The 21197-nt window shown below is 47.7% G+C and overlaps 1 protein-coding gene across 1 annotated transcript in view; it reads left to right on the top strand.

Annotated features, from left to right (window-relative positions):
• cdc27 (cell division cycle 27) overlaps positions 1–19484 on the top strand; it is a gene marked incomplete at its 5' end in the record, with an annotated part of 36717 nt that extends 17233 nt beyond the window's left edge. The window contains 9 exon segments of the mRNA XM_079642195.1: positions 7610–7782; positions 10185–10337; positions 11361–11441; positions 11586–11713; positions 12127–12244; positions 13242–13370; positions 16665–16739; positions 17451–17589; positions 19215–19484. Coding sequence (XP_079498321.1) covers positions 7610–7782; positions 10185–10337; positions 11361–11441; positions 11586–11713; positions 12127–12244; positions 13242–13370; positions 16665–16739; positions 17451–17589; positions 19215–19297 — 1079 coding nt within the window.
• Between the last annotated feature and the right edge of the window lie 1713 nt (positions 19485–21197).

Consider the following 21197-nt stretch of genomic DNA (forward strand, 5'->3'; position numbering starts at 1 on the left):
TCGGTCCGGATTGATTTGCAGTTCGATCCGGACCTTGGTCCGGAGTTTGAGAAGCCCTGCTGTATATAGTCAATGTGAGGTAAAGTGTGTCGCCAATGTAACAGGTTAAAACTTGAAGTGGTGATGAGGTCCTGAAATGTATGGAAAGGGTCTTAAAAAAGGTCTTAAAAGGTCTTCCGTGTGACTTCAGGATTCCTGCATCTACCCTGTAATAATATAAGAATACACAGAGACTTTCCTCCCCCTCTTCTGACAGCTCGTCAGTATCCGTCTCATGCAGCTGGCTGATCCAGTAATGAGTGACCCGACAGTAAAAACTAGTGATGCTCCGATCGCCAATTTTGGGGCCGATCGCCGGAATCAGTATCGGCCGATACCGATCCGATCGAGTGCTGTGAACATTTATCAAAGTGCTCCACATCCAGACGGAGGAATGCACCGGGTTCCACTGTCTTTCTAGTAGCTCTGTAGCCCCGTCCACCAGTAACGTTTCCACGTCAGGTGTTATGTATGCTAGCAGCAACACACAGAGTTAACTCAATGATACAAACATGGGTTAATGATTAGAGGAAACTGAGTTACTCTTTATTTTTGTTAAAGTTTCAGTTATTCTGTTTACAGTTCTTTCATCAGATTATTTAATACGATTTTTTAAAACATTGTTGTTTCTTTTGATGTGAAATATTATTTATTTAATTAATAAAAAGCAATGTTAATTTTGTTCACAATTTGTTAAGTTAATTTAATAATATACAGTGGGGCAAAAAAGTATTTAGTCAGCCATCAATTGTGCAAGTTCTCCCACTTAAAAAGATGAGGCCTGTAATGTTCATCCTAGGTACACCTCAACTATGAGAGACAGAATGAGAAAAACAAATCCAGAAAATCACATTGTCTGATTGTTAAAGAATTTACACTACACTACGTCACGTCACGTCACGTCACGTCTGTCCCTCCGGTGCTAGAGCAACGCTGGCGTCTTGTCTGTTGACTGCCGCTTCTACCCCCGGACTGTTTCTGGATGTTTGTTTGTTTTGTCTACGGGTCTCTATGCTGGTTTTCGCCGATCCAAGGCTGCTCTTCACTCCGTTGTGCATCTCTCCAGCTCCGTTTCCATTCATAGGCTCCCTCACTACTGGACTGTATGCTACGTTAGCCATCAAAGCTAACAGCTGGCTCCACTCCGTCACCTTGATTACCCGGTCTGTATGCTACGTTAGCCACCGAAGCTAACAGCTGGCTCCCGTCACAATTGGACTACCTTATTACACCACTGGATTGTTTTTCCTGGCTCTGGGTGTGTTGATCGCTGCTCTGGACTCGGGTGAGTACGCTGTGTGTTTTGTGATGGTGATTGTGCCAACCTGGACCGACCTGTTGTGCGCCGTACATCAACAACAACAACACTCACTCTGTCTGGCTGCCCAGCCGGCGTTCTTGCGGGGAGCCTCCACTCCCCACCAGCTCGTCTACTGTTGGGTAGCTAGGTCCAGACATGGTGCCGCAGGGACGGTCTGGGGTAACCAACACCACACGCATCACTCACTCCAACACCTGGTCCACTGCTGCCTTCACATATCTCACTGCCTACCAACTCCTAGCCAATCAGTTAATAACCACTGCAAATACACTACCTTGGCTACTCTCATCTGCTGCTACCTTTCATCTGCTGCTTGGACTATCTCTCCCGCTGCTTCAGCCTACTACACCACCAACCTCTCGCCCTCTCATCTACACTGCTGCTGACCTCCACAGCCTCAACAACAACCATCGTCTCCCTGCTGCTACTGCCACCGCAGCTAGCGCCGCTGGGATCCTCCGCCGACGCCGCTACATCCACCGGGGCGCTGGCCTCCCCCGCAACCGACACCTCCCTGACGGTTCACCCATCCCCTCACTCTGGACTATCCCCCACCCCCCCGCCATCCCCATCCACCGCACTGCCAACCTCAACAACCTTTGTACCCCCTCCCCTGCTCCACCATCCATCTCCCTCGCACTCCTGAACTGCCGCTCCCTCTCCAACAAATCACCTGTTATACACGAACTGCTACTGGACAATAACATTGATCTGCTTCTCCTCTGTGAAACATGGCAACAGCCCCTGGACTTCTACGCTCTCAACCAAGCCACTCCCTCCAACTACAGTTTCACTGCCAGACCCCGCCTCTCCGGGCGCGGGGGTGGTCTCGCTGTTCTCCACAAACAATCCCTACACATCACTGAACTGAACCTCAACCTCCCACCTATCTCATCCTTTGAACACCTTGCTTTCTCCCTCCCCAACTCTATCACTACTGTTCTAATCTACCGTCCCCCGAAGCCACACCCCTCTTTCCTCTCTGAACTGTCTGAACTACTCACCATTGCATCCTCTCTATCTTCCCACCTCCTACTTACCGGCGACTTCAACATCCACATGGATCAGCCCAATGCCCCCCTGACATCTGACTTCCTCTCCCTCCTTGACTGCTTCCACCTCACCCAACACATTGACTTCCCCACCCATACCAAAGGCCACATTCTGGACTTAGTCTGCTCCTCCTTTCTACCATTATCTAACCCCCAGCCCCTCCCCTTCCCACTCTCTGATCATCTCTGCATCCTCTTCTCCGCCCCTCTACCCTCCCCCCACAACCCCAAAAAACGCACCATCTCCTACCGCAACATCAAGGCAGTCAACCCCCTCACGCTCTCCCAGCTCATATCCTCTGCCTTCCCGCCCGACTCTGCCCCCTCTTCCCCTGACGACTATGCCACCACACTCAACTCAATTCTCTCTGACTCCCTCGACTCTCTGGCCCCCTGGAAAACCTCCTCTGTTTCATTCACCAACCCCGCCCCCTGGTACACCCCGGAACTCCGTACCATGAAACAGACCGGCCGTCAACTTGAAAGATTGTTCAAACGAACCCACCTCACCGTCCACGCCGAAGCCTATAAAGTTCACATCTCCTCCTACCGTGATGCTCTCCAAGCCGCCAAATCTGCCCACTTCTCCACCCTCATCGACAGCACCAACCGGAACCCCCGCATCCTGTTTTCCACCATCAATAAATTGCTCCAGCCACCTGACATCAATCCACCCTCCTCCCCTGACCTATGCAACTCCTTCCTCCTCGCCTTCAACAACAAAGTTTCACAAATCAACAGCTCCCTAACTGCCATGACCACTATCTCCTCCAACCCCCACGCCCCCCCTCCTCTCCCAGTCCACCCGCCCTTCCCTCCCCTCACTGCCTTCTCTCCTGTTGACTCCTCCCACATCCTAGCCATCATCACCTCATCCAAAACAACCACCTGCTTTCTTGACCCCCTCCCTACGACCCTAACTAAGGCCTGCCTCCCTGTCCTCATCCCCCACCTCACCACCCTCTTCAACCAATCTCTATCCCTTGGTCTTGTTCCCTCCATCTACAAACTTGCCTCCATCACCCCCATCCTCAAAAAGCCCACCCTTGACCCAGCCAACCTCTCCAACTACCGCCCCATCTCCAACCTGCCATTCCTCTCCAAAACACTGGAGCGTATTGTCGCCACCCAGCTCCACACCCACCTCCAGTCCAACAACCTCTATGAACCCCTCCAGTCTGGTTTTCGCCCACTCCACAGCACTGAAACAGCCCTGGTCAAAGTAATCAACGATCTCCTCTCCTCTGCAGACTCCGGTGCCCTCAACATCCTGCTACTACTAGACCTCAGCGCAGCCTTTGACACTGTGAATCACTCAATCCTCCTACAAGGGCTGCGCCAACAGGGTGTTGAGGGCTCCGCTCTCGACTGGCTCACCTCCTACCTCACCGACAGGCAACAATTCATCTCCCTCTCTGGCCACACATCCGCCCTCTCCCCAGTCACACAGGGGGTCCCCCAGGGCTCAGTCCTCGGCCCCCTCCTCTTCATCTGCTATCTTTTCCCCCTTGGTCACATTATTCGCAACCTCAACCTTGATTTCCACTGTTACGCCGATGACACCCAGATCTACATCACCACCAAATCCCCTCACAACCCTCCCCTCACCCATATCGAAACCTGCATCTCTTCAATAAAAACATGGCTGACTCACAATTTCCTTAAACTCAACAGTGATAAAACAGAGCTACTCATCATAGGCACCAGATCAACCCTCAATAAAACAGGACCCATTTCACTCACCATTGAGAATTCGACCATCACCCCCTCCCCCCTGGCACGCAATCTTGGCGTTATCCTGGACCCCACCCTCTCCTTTGACCCCCATGTCAGCTCCATCATCAAGATCTCCTACTTCCACCTCCGCCGCATTGCCAAAATCAAACACTACCTCCCCCCCCGTGCTGCTGAATCCCTCATCCATGCCTTCATCACCTCCCGCCTCGACTATTGCAACGCCCTCCTCATTGGCATCTCCTCCCATTCCCTCCATAGACTCCAAATGGTACAAAACTCTGCTGCCCGCCTCCTCACCCACACCCGGACCCGTGAACACATCACTCCCGTTCTCCGCTCTCTTCACTGGCTCCCCATCAAACAACGCATCATCTTCAAAACACTCCTCCTCACCTATAAAGCCCTTCACCACCTAGCCCCCCCCTACCTCTCTGACCTCCTCATCCCCTACAACCCCCCCCGAGCCCTCCGATCCTCCTCCACTCTCTCCCTCACAGTACCACCATCAAGACTCAAAACATTTGGCAACAGAGCATTCTCCAGATCAGCACCCCGCCTCTGGAACTCCCTCCCCCAATCTGTCCGCCACTCTCCCACACTGTCTACCTTCAAAACCCAGCTGAAAACATACCTCTTCTCCCAAGCCTTCAACTTACCCTACCCCCCAACCCACTGACTTCACTCACACCCCACGCTGTATCTCTTATTCACCCCACGCTGCATCTCTTATTCATACATTCATCAACTTTTTCTTTCCTCTTTTCCATTATGTTGTCTTTTGCTCGTTGTCCTATGCTTGCTCCCCCCCTGTGTTGTCCTTTGCCTGTTCATGTAATGTTCATGTTCAATTTTCTTGTCCAATATGTTGTCTTCTGCCTGTTCACCCCCTTTCTGTACTTTTAATTTTTTTTGTAAGCGACTTTGGGTTATTGAAAAGCGCTATATAAATAAAAGTTATTATTATTATTATTATTAATTTATTTGCAAATGATGGAAAATAAGTATTTGGTCAAAAACAAAAGTTCATCTCAATACTTTGTTATATACCCTTTGTTGGCAATGACAGAGGTCAAACGCTTTCTGTAAGTCTTCACAAGGTTTTCACTGTTGCTGGTGTTTAGGCCCATTCCTCCATGCAGATCTCCTCTAGAGCAGTGATGTGTTGGGGCTGTTGCTGGGCAACACGGACTTTCAACTCCCTCCAAAGATTTTCTATGGGGTTGAGATCTGGAGACTGGCTAGGCCACTCCAGGACCTTGAAATGCTTCTTACGAATCATCTAAATGCTCTCTAGCAAACTTCAGACGGGCCTGGACATGTCCTGGCTTAAGCAGGGGGACACGTCTGGCACTGCAGGATTTGAGTCCCTGGCGGCGTAGTGTGTTACTGATGGTAGCCTTTGTTACTTTGGTCCCAGCTCTCTGCAGGTCATGGACTAGGTCCCCCCGTGTGGTTCTGGGATCTTTGCTCACCGTTCTTGTTTCTCATTCTGACCCCACGGGTGAGATCTTGCGTGGAGCCCCAGATGGAGGGAGATTATCAGTGGTCTTGTTGGTCTTCCATTTTCTAATAATTGCTCCCACAGTTGATTTCTTCACACCAAGCTGCTTACCTATTGCAGATTCAGTCTTCCCAGCCTGGTGCAGGTCTACCATTTAGTTTCTGGTGTCCTTTGAGAGCTCTCTGGTCTTGGCCATAGTGGAGTTTGGAGTGTGACTGTTTGAGGTTGTGGACAGGTGTCTTTTATTCTGATAACGAGTTCAAACAGGTTCCATTAATACAGTTAACAAGTGGAGGACAGAGGAGGCTCTTAAAGAAGAAGTTACAGGTCTGTGAGAGACAGACATCTTGTTTGTTTGTAGGTGACCAAATACTTATTTTCCACCATCATTTGCAAATATATTCTTTAAAAATCAGACAATGTGATTTTCTGGATTTTATTTTTCTCATTTTGTCTCTCATAGCTGAGGTACACCTAGGATGAAAATTACAGCCCTCTCTCATCTTTTTAAGTGGGAGAACTTGCACAATTGGTGGCTGACTAAATACTTTTTAGCCCCACTGTATGTATTTTTGAATCAAGTATTCATCTTTATTGTCTTCATTGTTAGTTTCCACATGCCTAAAACAACGTCAAGCTAAATCTAAAAGTCAATGGCTAAATAAGAGCGTTTGAGAAATTGTGCAAGGCATACAGTAATAGTCCGAATAGTCCATTAATCAATAGATTAATCGATTATCAAATTAGTCGTTTGTTGCAGCCTAGTTGTCCCATGTATAAATAAAACGTGTTATTCAGCAACCCTTGCAATTTGGAGTTTTATTTTTGGTTGGTAGACCTCGGTGAGCTGGTCATTTTAAAAGTAGCTCACCAGACAAAAAAGTGTGGGCACCCCTGGCGTAGACACAGAGCCGTTTGGCCCCCCAGAGCGTTCCGTCCGCAGATCTACCCACCTTGGGACCCGTTATAGTTTGAGAGCTCCATTTCCACGGTTCCGTTGGGCCTCGTGTGAACGAACCGTCCATACGATAGAGAACTGTAGCGGATAACACCCGTTCCTTCTCCGTGTAAACGGGGCCTTAGACTAATTGGATATTCTTTGATAGCTAGTACACTTCTCACATAGTCGCAGCTTATGTTTTGTGACAATGTCACACTGTTTCACATGTTATAATGGGTGTGTGTGGGAGAGTTAAGACTTAAGAGTGACATCACGGCTAGAGGAGCTGGAAAATCTGAAGTTTTTTTACAACTATTGCTCGGCTGGCCACAATTTTCACCCTTCATACATCATTTGGTTATCATAATGTAGGGAAACTTGTCACGGCCGCGCCACATTAAATGCTGCTCATTTAATCAAACGGACTTACACATATAGCAAACACAGAGTCATCAGGTGTTCATGTGTATCCTAAATACTCTGGGTAAGATATTTAGCTGATTGGGTTTACAGTTTTTTACTTGGAAGCAATAATGCAGCACAATATTGTCAATACACTCTCTGACAGGCTGTCTCTGTTCACTGGCAGGGCGTTGCCGCGGAAACGCTTTGATCTTTGAACACACCTGTCGGTCGTTAACTAAATCCAGTGGTAATCTAAAGATGTTAAGAAACGATGCTGGAATGTTGTACAAGAATCCAAAAATGTAATAGATAAACAGTTAAAATAATCGACTAAAAGTGAGCTAAAATTAATGGATATTCTTTGTTGCACCTTAACAATACAACTAATGCTATTAATACTTACTCAGCCATGGGGGGGGGGATTTTTGCATCAGGACGCGCACCCAAGGTTCAGTCACAGTCAACATTTCTCGGAAATGTCTAGTTTTTATTATTGTTTATATTGTGTTCTTACCTTAATTTGATTTTGTTTATTCTGTAATTCTCTTTATAGCACTTTGATCTGGAGGTTTTAAATGTTTTTGACATGTTTTGTAAACATTTCCTGTGTACAGACAGCGTGATGGCGTTGCTACGGGAACTGGGGCGTGGTTACCAGGCACTGTGTTCCTACAACTGCAGAGAAGCCATCAACATCCTGAGCTCGCTGCCCCCCCCCCACTACAACACCGGCTGGGTCCTAACACACATCGGCAGGGCCTACTTTGAACTGGCCGAGTACACACAGGTAACACACCTGACACACGTGTAACACACAGGTACCATACACCTGACACACAGGTACCACACATCTGACACACAGGTAACACACAGCATTCACCTGACACACAGGTACCACACACCTGACACACAGGTACAACACACCTGACACACAGGTAACACACCTGATGATACACACCTGACACACAGGTAACACACACCTGACACACAGGTAACACACATCTGACACACAGGTAACACACACCTGACACAGGTAACACACATCTGACACACAGGTAACACACACCTGATGATACACACCTGACACACAGGTAACACACACCTGACACACAGGTAACACACATCTGACACACAGGTAACACACATCTGACACACAGGTAACCCACACCTGATGATACACACCTGACACACAGGTAACACACACCTGACACAAAGGTAACACACACCTGACACAGGTAACACACACCTGACACAGGTAACACACATCTGACACACAGGTACCACACACCTGACACACAGGTAACACACACCTGATGATACATACCTGACACATAGGTAACACACACCTGACACAGGTAACACACATCTGACACACAGGTAACACACACCTGATGATACACACCTGACACACAGGTAACACACATCTGACACACAGGTAACACACCTGATGATACACACCTGACACACAGGTAACACACACCTGACACACAGGTAACACACACCTGACACACAGGTAACACACACCTGACACAGGTAACACACATCTGACACACAGGTAACACACATCTGACACACAGGTAACCCACATCTGACACACAGGTAACACACATCTGACACAGGTAACCCACACCTGACACACAGGTAACACACACCTGACACAGGTAACACACATCTGACACACAGGTAACACACATCTGACACACAGGTAACACACATCTGACATACAGGTAAAACACACCTGACACACAGGTAACACACACCTGACACACAGGTAACACACACCTGACACAGGTAACACACATCTGACACACAGACACAGGTACCACACACCTGACACACAGGTACAACACACCTGACACACAGGTAACACACACCTGATGATACACACCTGACACATAGGTAACACACACCTGACACAGGTAACACACATCTGACACACAGGTAACACACACCTGATGATACACACCTGACACACAGGTAACACACACCTGACACAAAGGTAACACACACCTGACACAGGTAACACACATCTGACACACAGACACAGGTACCACACACCTGACACACAGGTACAACACACCTGACACACAGGTAACACACACCTGATGATACACACCTGACACACAGGTAACACACATCTGACACACAGGTAACACACCTGATGATTCACACCTGACACACAGGTAACACACACCTGACACACAGGTAACACACACCTGACACACACCTGACACAGGTAACACACATCTGACACACAGGTAACACACATCTGACACACAGGTAACACACATCTGACACACAGGTAACACACATCTGACACACAGGTAAAACACATCTGACACACAGGTAACACACACCTGACACACAGGTAACACACACCTGACACACAGGTAAAAAACACCTGACACACAGGTAACACACACCTGACACAGGTAACACACACCTGACACAGGTAACACACACCTGACACAGGTAACACACACCTGACACACAGGTAACACACATCTGACAAACAGGTAACACACATCTGACACACAGGTAAAACACATCTGACACAAAGGTAACACACACCTGACACAGGTAACACACATCTGACACACAGACACAGGTACCACACACCTGACACACAGGTACAACACACCTGACACACAGGTAACACACACCTGATGATACACACCTGACACACAGGTAACACACATCTGACACACAGGTAACACACCTGATGATTCACACCTGACACACAGGTAACACACACCTGACACACAGGTAACACACACCTGACACACACCTGACACAGGTAACACACATCTGACACACAGGTAACACACATCTGACACACAGGTAACACACATCTGACACACAGGTAACACACATCTGACACACAGGTAAAACACATCTGACACACAGGTAACACACACCTGACACACAGGTAAAAAACACCTGACACACAGGTAACACACACCTGACACAGGTAACACACACCTGACACAGGTAACACACACCTGACACAGGTAACACACACCTGACACACAGGTAACACACATCTGACAAACAGGTAACACACATCTGACACACAGGTAACACACATCTGACACACCTGTAACACACATCTGACCCCTTCTGCACTGTAGTAATGACAATGATAATCTTGTTGGAGGTGAATGATGATGTCATAATGTTTGTTGGTAGGCCGAGCGTCTGTTCAGCGAAGTCCGCAGGATCGAGTCGTACCGAGTGGAAGGAATGGAGATCTACTCTACAACACTGTGGCACCTTCAGAAAGACGTGGCCCTGTCCGCCCTTTCCAAAGACCTGACGGACATGGACAAAAACTGTCCTGAGGTAAGAACCATACCTGTCCGAAGGCTGTCCTTACTTACGAACCATACCTGTCCGAAGACTGTCCTTATTTACGAACCATACCTGTCCGAAGACTTTCCTTAGTTACGAACCATACCTTTCCAAAGACTGTACTGAGGTAAGAACCATACCTGTCCAAAGACTGTCCTTAGTTACGAACCATACCTGTCAGAAGACTGTCCTTATTTACGAACCATACCTGTCCGAAGACTGTCCTTACTTATGAACCATATCTGTCAGAAGACTGTCCTTATTTACGAACCATACCTGTCCAAAGACTGTCCTTAGTTACGAACCATACCTGTCAGAAGACTGTCCTTATTTACGAACCATACCTGTCCGAAGACTGTCCTTACTTATGAACCATATCTGTCCGAAGACTGTCGTTACTTACGAACCATACCTGTCCGAAGACTGTCCTTATTTACGAACCATACCTGTCCGAACACTGTCCTTAGTTACGAACCATATCTTTCCAAAGACTGTACTGAGGTAAGAACCATACCTGTCCAAAGACTGTCCTTGGGTAAGAACCATACCTGTCCAAAAACTGTCCTTAGTTACGAACCTTACCTGTCCGAAGACTGTCCTTAGTTACGAACCATACCCGTCCAAAGACTGTCCTTGGGTAAGAACCATACCCGTCCAAAAACTGTCCTGAGGTAAGAACCATACCCGTCCAAAGACTGTCCTTGGGTAAGAACCATACCCGTCCAAAAACTGTCCTGAGGTAAGAACCATACCCTTCCAAAGACTTTCCTTAGTTACGAACCATACCCGTCCGAAGACTGTCCTTAGTTACGAACCATACCTGTCCAAAGGACTCCTGTAGGGGGTCCGGTCTGACTCCAGGAGGGGGTCCGGTCTGACTCCAGGAGGGAGTCCGGTCTGACCCCAGGAGGGGGTCCGGTCTGACTCCTGGAGGGGGTTCAGTCCGACTCCATGACGGAGTCTTGCCTCGGTCTGCCCTCCATTAGGGTTTCATAACAACCTGTCTGTCTGCAGGCCTGGTGTGTGGCAGGGAACTGTTTCAGTCTGCAGAGAGAACACGACATCGCCATCAAGTTCTTCCAGAGAGCCATCCAGGTGAGACTGTTGCCACCTGTCTCACCTCTCTCTGACCTGTCTCTGTCACCTCTCTCTGACCTGTCTGTCCTCCTCTCTCTGACTTGTTTGTCCTCCTGTCTCTGACCTGTCTGTCCTCCTGTCTCTGACCTGTTTGTCCCTCAGGTGGATCCGGGCTTTGCGTATGCCTACACTCTGCTGGGTCATGAGTTTGTCCTGACGGAGGAGTTGGACCGGGCTCTCGCTTGTTTCCGGAACGCCATCAGAGTCAACAACCGCCACTACAACGCCTGGTACACCGCGGCCTGCTGTATATACATTTAAATATTTGTGGGGCTGCAACTAACAACTATTTCGATAATCGATTAATCTGTTGATTATTTCTATGATTAATTGATTCATCGGATAAAAAACGCACCAAAATCTTTTTCCCCATTACTTTATTCAGAAAACTGTATTCCCTAACCCTTCTCTCCGCCTCCGCCATTTTTCAAATGTTTTTTCTCTTTTTTAGTGGCGTATTCAGCTCCGCAAACAGAGAGGAACAAACTAGACCCAACAAATCGATACCTGCATTTGTTGCCAACCTTTTTAGCAATTTATTTCTATCGATTCGTTGTTGCAGCCCTAAATATTTGTACCATGTTTTTTATACAGGTTTCAAAGTGAATGTCTCTAATGGAATAAATACTCTTTGTGTGCTCAGGTACGGTCTGGGGATGATTTACTACAAACAGGAGAAGTTCAACTTGGCAGAAATTCACTTTAAGAAAGCTTTGAGCGTCAACCCTCAGAGCTCGGTGCTGCTCTGTCACATCGGAGTGGTAGGTTAGCATGTAGCATCCACAACAGCAGCTCTGTTAGCATGTAGCATCACAGCTGCTCTGTAGCATGTAGCGTCCACAACAGCAGCTCTGTTAGCATGTAGCATCCACAACAGCTGCTCTGTTAGCATGTAGCATCCACAACAGCTGCTCTGTTAGCATGTAGCGTCCACAACAGCAGCTCTGTTAGCATGTAGCATCCACAACAGCTGCTCTGTTAGCATGAAGCATCCACAACAGCTGCTCTGTTAGCATGTAGCATCCACAACAGCTGCTCTGTTAGCATGTAGCATCCACAACAGCTGCTCTGTTAGCATGTAGCATCCACAACAGCTGCTCTGTTAGCATGAAGCATCCACAACAGCTGCTCTGTTAGCATGTAGCATCCACAACAGCTGCTCTGTTAGCATGTAGCATCCACAACAGCTGCTCTGTTAGCATGTAGCATCCACAACAGCTGCTCTGTTAGCATGAAGCATCCACAACAGCTGCTCTGTTAGCATGAAGCATCCACAACAGCTGCTCTGTTAGCATGTAGCATCCACAACAGCTGCTCTGTTAGCATGTAGCATCCACAACAGCTGCTCTGTTAGCATGTAGCATCCACAACAGCTGCTCTGTTAGCATGTAGCATCCACAACAGCTGCTCTGTTAGCATGTAGCATCCACAACAGCAGCTCTGTTAGCATGTAAAGTAAATATGATTAGGTTTAGACTGACAAAACACAAAAAAATGTAACGACAAACGTGTGTGTGTGTGTGTGTGTGTGTGTGTGTGTGTGTGTGTGTGTGTGTGTGTGTGTGTGTGTGTGTGTGTGTGTGTGTGTGTGTGTGTGTGTGTGTGTGTGTGTGTGTGTGTGTGTGTGTGTGTGTGTGTGTGTGTGTGTGTGTGTGTGTGTGTGTGTGTGTGTGTGTGTGTGTGTGTGTGTGTGTGTGTGTGTGTGTGTGTGTGTGTGTGTGTGTGTGTGTGTGTGTGTGTGTGTGTGTGTGTGTGTAGGTGCAGCATGCGTTGAAGAAGTCTGACACAGCTTTAGAGACTCTGAACAGAGCGATAGGGATCGACCCTAAAAACCCGCTCTGCAAGTTCCACCGAGCCTCCATCCTGTTCGCCAACGACAAGTACAAGGTGATCCGAATACTGCCAAAAATACTGCATATACTCAGGACTGATACTCACACATTACTGCATATACTCAGGACTGATACTCACACATTACTGCATATACTCAGGACTGATACTCACACATTACTGCATATACTCAGTACTGATACTCACACATTACTGCATATACTCAGGACTGATACTCACACATTACTGCATATACTCAGTACTGATACTCACACATTACTGCATATACTCAGTACTGATACTCACACATTACTGCATATACTCAGGACTGATACTCACACATTACTGCATATACTCAGTACTGATACTCACACATTACTGCATATACTCAGTACTGATACTCACACATTACTGCATATACTCAGGACTGATACTCACACATTACTGCATATACTCAGGACTGATACTCACACATTACTGCATATACTCAGGACTGATACTCACACATTACTGCATATACTCAGGACTGATACTCACACATTACTGCATATACTCAGTACTGATACTCACACATTACTGCATATACTCAGTACTGATACTCACACATTACTGCATATACTCAGTACTGATACTCACACATTACTGCATATACTCAGGACTGATACTCACACATTACTACATATACTCAGGACTGATACTCACACATTACTGCATATACTCAGTACTGATACTCACACATTACTGCATATACTCAGTACTGATACTCACACATTACTGCATATACTCAGGACTGATACTCACACATTACTGCATATACTCAGGACTGATACTCACACATTACTACATATACTCAGGACTGATACTCACACATTACTGCATATACTCAGTACTGATACTCACACATTACTGCATATACTCAGTACTGATACTCACACATTACTGCATATACTCAGGACTGATACTCACACATTACTGCATATACTCAGGACTGATACTCACACATTACTGCATATACTCAGGACTGATACTCACACATTACTACATATACTCAGTACTGATACTCACACATTACTGCATATACTCAGTACTGATACTCACACATTACTGCATATACTCAGGACTGATACTCACACATTACTACATATACTCAGGACTGATACTCACACATTACTGCATATACTCAGTACTGATACTCACACATTACTGCATATACTCAGTACTGATACTCACACATTACTGCATATACTCAGGACTGATACTCACACATTACTGCATATACTCAGGACTGATACTCACACATTACTACATATACTCAGGACTGATACTCACACATTACTGCATATACTCAGGACTGATACTCACACATTACTGCATATACTCAGTACTGATACTCACACATTACTGCATATACTCAGTACTGATACTCACACATTACTGCATATACTCAGGACTGATACTCACACATTACTGCATATACTCAGGACTGATACTCACACATTACTACATATACTCAGGACTGATACTCACACATTACTGCATATACTCAGGACTGATACTCACACATTACTGCATATACTCAGGACTGATACTCACACATTACTGCATATACTCAGGACTGATACTCACACATTACTGCATATACTCAGGACTGATACTCACACATTACTGCATATACTCAGGACTGATACTCACACATTACTGCATATACTCAGTACTGATACTCACACATTACTGCATATACTCAGTACTGATACTCACACATTACTGCATATACTCAGGACTGATACTCACACATTACTGCATATACTCAGGACTGATACTCACACATTACTGCATATACTCAGTACTGATACTCACACATTACTGCATATACTCAGGACTGATACTCACACATTACTGCATATACTCAGTACTGATACTCACACATTACTGCATATACTCAGGACTGATACTCACACATTACTGCATATACTCAGTACTGATACTCACACATTACTGCATATACTCAGGACTGATACTCACACATTACTGCATATACTCAGGACTGATACTCACACATTACTGCATATACTCAGTACTGATACTCACACATTACTGCATATACTCAGTACTGATACTCACACATTACTGCATATACTCAGTACTGATACTCACACATTACTGCATATACTCAGTACTGATACTCACACATTACTGCATATACTCAGTACTGATACTCACACATTACTGCATATACTCAGGACTGATACTCACACATTACTGCATATACTCAGTACTGATACTCACACATTACTGCATATACTCAGGACTGATACTCACACATTACTGCATATACTCAGGACTGATACTCACACATTACTGCATATACTCAGGACTGATACTCACACATTACTGCATATACTCAGGACTGATACTCACACATTACTGCATATACTCAGGACTGATACTCACACATTACTGCATATACTCAGTACTGATACTCACACATTACTGCATATACTCAGTACTGATACTCACACATTACTGCATATACTCAGGACTGATACTCACACATTACTGCATATACTCAGTACTGATACTCACACATTACTGCATATACTCAGGACTGATACTCACACATTACTGCATATACTCAGGACTGATACTCACACATTACTGCATATACTCAGGACTGATACTCACACATTACTGCATATACTCAGGACTGATACTCACACATTACTGCATATACTCAGGACTGATACTCACACATTACTGCATATACTCAGGACTGATACTCACACATTACTGCATATACTCAGGACTGATACTCACACATTACTGCATATACTCAGGACTGATACTCACACATTACTGCATATACTCAGTACTGATACTCACACATTACTGCATATACTCAGGACTGATACTCACACATTACTGCATATACTCAGGACTGATACTCACACATTACTGCATATACTCAGTACTGATACTCACACATTACTGCATATACTCAGGACTGATACTCACACATTACTGCATATACTCAGTACTGATACTCACACATTACTGCATATACTCAGGACTGATACTCACACATTACTGCATATACTCAGGACTGATACTCACACATTACTGCATATACTCAGGACTGATACTCACACATTACTGCATATACTCAGGACTGATACTCACACATTACTGCATATACTCAGGACTGATACTCACACATTACTGCATATACTCAGGACTGATACTCACACATTACTGCATATACTCAGTACTGATACTCACACATTACTGCATATACTGAGGTGTGAGTACTGATACTATGTCTCTCTGCCTGTCTCTCTGCCTGTCTGTCTGCAGGCGGCTCTTCAGGAGTTGGAGGAGTTGAAGCAGATCGTTCCCAAAGAGTCTCTGGTTTACTTCCTTATAGGAAAGGTAACAACACCTGTCTGTCTGACTGCCTGTCTGTCTCTCAGGTGTATAAGAAGCTGGGGCAGACCCACCCGTCTGTCTGTCTGTCTTTCTGACTGCCTGTCTGTCTGACTGCCTGTCTGTCTCTCAGGTGTATAAGGAGCTGGGGCAGACCCACCTGTCTGTCTGTCTGACTGCCTGTCTGTCTCTCAGGTGTATAAGAAGCTGGGGCAGACCCACCCGTCTGTCTGTCTGTCTTTCTGACTGCCTGTCTGTCTGACTGCCTGTCTGTCTCTCAGGTGTATAAGGAGCTGGGGCAGACCCACCTGTCTGTCTGTCTGACTGCCTGTCTGTCTCTCAGGTGTATAAGAAGCTGGGGCAGACCCACCTGTCTGTCTGTCTGACTGCCTGTCTGTCTCTCAGGTGTATAAGAAGCTGGGGCAGACCCACCCGTCTGTCTGTCTGTCTTTCTGACTGCCTGTCTGTCTGACTGCCTGTCTGTCTCTCAGGTGTATAAGGAGCTGGGGCAGACCCACCCATCTGTCTGTCTGTCTTTCTGACTGCCTGTCTGTCTGACTGCCTGTCTGTCTCTCAGGTGTATAAGGAGCTGGGGCAGACCCACCTGTCTGTCTGTCTGACTGCCTGTCTGTCTCTCAGGTGTATAAGAAGCTGGGGCAGACCCACCTGTCTGTCTGTCTGACTGCCTGTCTGTCTGACTGCCTGTCTGTCTCTCAGGTGTATAAGAAGCTGGGGCAGACCCACCTGGCTCTGATGAACTTCAGCTGGGCGATGGATTTGGATCCCAAAGGAGCCAACAACCAGATCAAAGAAGCCATCGATAAGAGATACCTACCAGAGGACGAAGGTGAGACAGGTACTGAGACAGGGAGGGGGGGAGACAGGGAGGGGGGGAGACAGCTACTGAGACAGTCAGGGGGTGAGACAGGTACTGTAGCCGGAGGACAAAGGTGAGACAGGTACTGAGACAGTGAGGGGGGAGACAGGGAGGGGGCGAGACAGGTGCTGAGACAGGGATGGGGCGAGACAGCTACTGAGACAGGGAGGGGGTGAGACAGGTACTGTAGCCGGAGGACAAATGTGAGACAGGTACTGAGACAGGGAGGGGGTGAGACAGGTACTGTAGCCGGAGGACAAAGGTGAGACAGGTACTGAGACAGGAAGGGGGTGAGACAGGTACTGAGACAGGGATAGGGGGGGAAACAGCTACTGAGACAGGGAGGGGGTGAGACAGGTACTGACACAGGAAGGGGGTGAGACAGGTACTGTAGCCGGAGGACAAAGGTGAGACAGGTACTGAGACAGGGAGGGGGAGAGACAGGTAATGAGACAGGTACTGTAGCCGGAGGACAAAGGTGAGACAGCTACTGAGACAGAGAGGGGGGAGGCAGGTACTGAGACAGGGAGGGGGGGGAGACAGCTACTGAGACAGGGAGGGGGTGAGACAGGGAGGGGTGAGACAGGTACTGAGAAAGGGAGGGGGGGGACAGGTACTGTAGCCGGAGGACGAAGGTGAGACAGGGAGGGGGTGAGACAGGTACTGTAGCCGGAGGACGAAGGTGAGACAGGTACAAGACAGATAGGGGGTGAGACAGCTACTGTAGCCGGAGGACGAAGGTGAGAAAGGTACTGAGACAGGGAGGGGGTGAGACAGGTACTGTAGCCGGAGGACAAAGGTGAGACAGCTACTGAGACAGGGAGGGGGTGAGACAGGTACTGAGACAGGGAGGGGGGAGACAGGTACTGAGACAGGGAGGGGGTGAGACAGGTACTGAGACAGGGAGGGGGGGAGACAGGTACTTTAGCCCGAGGACAAAGGTGAGATAGGTACTGAGACAGGGAGGGGGGAGACAGGTACTGTAGCCGGAGGACAAAGGTGAGACAGCTACTGAGACAGGGAGGGGGTGAGACAGGTACTGAGACAGGGAGGGGGGAGACAGGTACTGAGACAGGGAGGGGGTGAGACAGGTACTGAGACAGGGAGGGGGGGAGACAGGTACTTTAGCCCGAGGACAAAGGTGAGATAGGTACTGAGACAGGGAGGGGGGAGACAGGTACTGTAGCCGGAGGACAAAGGTGAGACAGCTACTGAGACAGGGAGGGGGTGAGACAGGTACTGAGACAGGGAGGGGGGAGACAGGTACTGAGACAGGGAGGGGGTGAGACAGGTACTGAGACAGGGAGGGGGGGAGACAGGTACTTTAGCCCGAGGACAAAGGTGAGATAGGTACTGAGACAGGGAGGGGGGAGACAGGTACTGAGACAGGGAGGGGGGGAGACAGGTACTGAGACAGGGAGGGGGTGAGACAGGTACTGAGACAGGGAGGGGGGGAGACAGGTACTGTAGCCGGAGGACGAATGTGAGACAGGTACTGAGACAGGGAGGGGGGGAGACAGGTACTGTAGCCGGAGGACGAATGTGAGAAAGGTACTGAGACAGGGAGGGGGGGAGACAGGCACTAACCCGTCTCTCTCTCTCAGCTGCAGACAGTCAGGACAGCAGCATCATGACGGACGCTGATGACACGCAGCTTCACACGGCAGAGAGCGACGACGTCCTCTAGCCGCGCCCCCTGTCCTGATTCGCCAGAGGAGTAATGTTGCTAGGCAACATTCTGACAGACTGATCTTCTCCTTCCTGTCTTTTGATTGGCTGAAACTGACTGCTGAAGCCCCGCCCCTCCTCATCACAGCTGTTTTTTATGTTCTTTTTATCGTCATTATGATATCAATAAAAACATGTAAACCCCGCCCCCTGGTGTCTGTCTGCTTCCTGCTGCTGCCGCCGTCCAATCAGATAGCTCACCTGTCAAAAGGGAATTATACCCGAAAAACTGTCTAACAACAGGAGACGGAGACAGGTGAGTCTCGGTGTAAAGTGATGTATTCATGAACCTGCAGCTCAGACTGTGTCCAGCAGAGAGCAGCAGAGGATCAGACATAATACAGGTGCTCAAAGTCGCTTTACAAAGATAGTGAAAAGAACAACAAATACATTTAGTTAAAGTCAAATCAAAATCAAGCAACACAAAAACAATCACACATTAAAAGCCAGATTGAAGAGGTGAGTGTTTTGAAGGTGGTGAGGTCAGTGCAGTCTCTGATGGGCTGGGGGAGTGAGCTTCAGAGGGAGGGGGCAGCGACGGAGAAGGCTCTGTCCCCCCAGGTCCGGTGATTGATGCAGGGGGGAGGGGGATAGGAGGTTGGCTTCTGATGAGCGGAGGCAGCGGGAAGGGGTGTGGTGGTGCAGCAGGTCTTTGAGGTGGGGGGAAGGGGTGTGGTGGTGCAGCAGGTCTGTGAGGTAGGGGGGGTGTGGTGGTGCAGCAGCTCTGTGAGGTAGGGGGGGTGTGGTGGTGCAGCAGGTGGTGGTGCAGCAGCTCTGTGAGGTAGGGGGGAGTGTGGTGGTGCAGCAGCTCTGTGAGGTAGGGGGGGTGTGGTGGTGCAGCAGCTCTGTGAGGTAGGGGGGGGCCTGATTGTTGAAGGCTTTATGAGTTATGAGGAGGACTTTGAAGTCGATTCTTTGACGGACGGGGAGCCAGTGGAGGTTCTGGAGGACTGTTTGCATCCATGCTTTTATTTCTGAGACAGTTGGTGAGAGTGGGGGTGATGGTTTTTGTTGAGATATGAAGTTGGATGTGTTATAGTTTGGGTAGGTAATTTGGGAGAAACCAGCTCGAGTGCGCTAGAAAAAATCTGCCCCTTCCTTCCAGAGCCCCTCCTCCAACACACACGAACGCACACATGACCAATGAGGGCAGGAGATAAGTTTGTGCACAGATGGAAGGCTGACAGGCAGGAAGGCCATCCAGTTATTTTAGCCGGGCCGGCTCAGATGATTGGTCGTGCTTTTTACAGCGCCACGGCTTCCACAGATGACATTTTTTTTTATGGATTTTTTTTCAAAGCACTTCAGATATTCATTGCTATCGCGATGTTAAGAGCATTCCGTGGAATATAACAAGTGTATCTCGATCTGGTTTCTCAAACTTACCTACCCCACCTTTAACCGAATATATTCCGTTTGACTTTTTTTTTTTAACAATGACGGAAAAATCTGAAAGCAGTCCGTTATTTTGACGGATTATAACAAACTCAGAACAGCGCCAAAGTTTCCCCGCAGCAGGGCTCCGGTGTTATGCTGTTATGTCGTTTCCAGACCTAACTTTGCGGTACAAATCATTGAAATGTCTGGGAGTTTATGCTTTACGCTGTGGCGCGCTCCCTCGAGGTGCAGTGGGCATGCATAACACGGCATAACACCGGTGTTGTGCCAAATTATGCACCCCCGGCGTGAAATGCACCCCTTGACACGGGAACGCGCATTTGAAAATGAAATGTTCACACCTTAAAACGATGCTTAAAACGAAAAGTAAACGACATGAGCCGAGGGACCAGCTACCACTAAACGACTCAGTCTGAAAATTACCATTAAAAAAAAAAAAAAAAAAAAACCTGGACGTTTAC

Source organism: Notothenia rossii (genome assembly GCF_949606895.1).
Source record: "Notothenia rossii genome assembly, chromosome: 8".
Taxonomy (NCBI): Eukaryota; Metazoa; Chordata; class Actinopteri; order Perciformes; family Nototheniidae; genus Notothenia; species Notothenia rossii.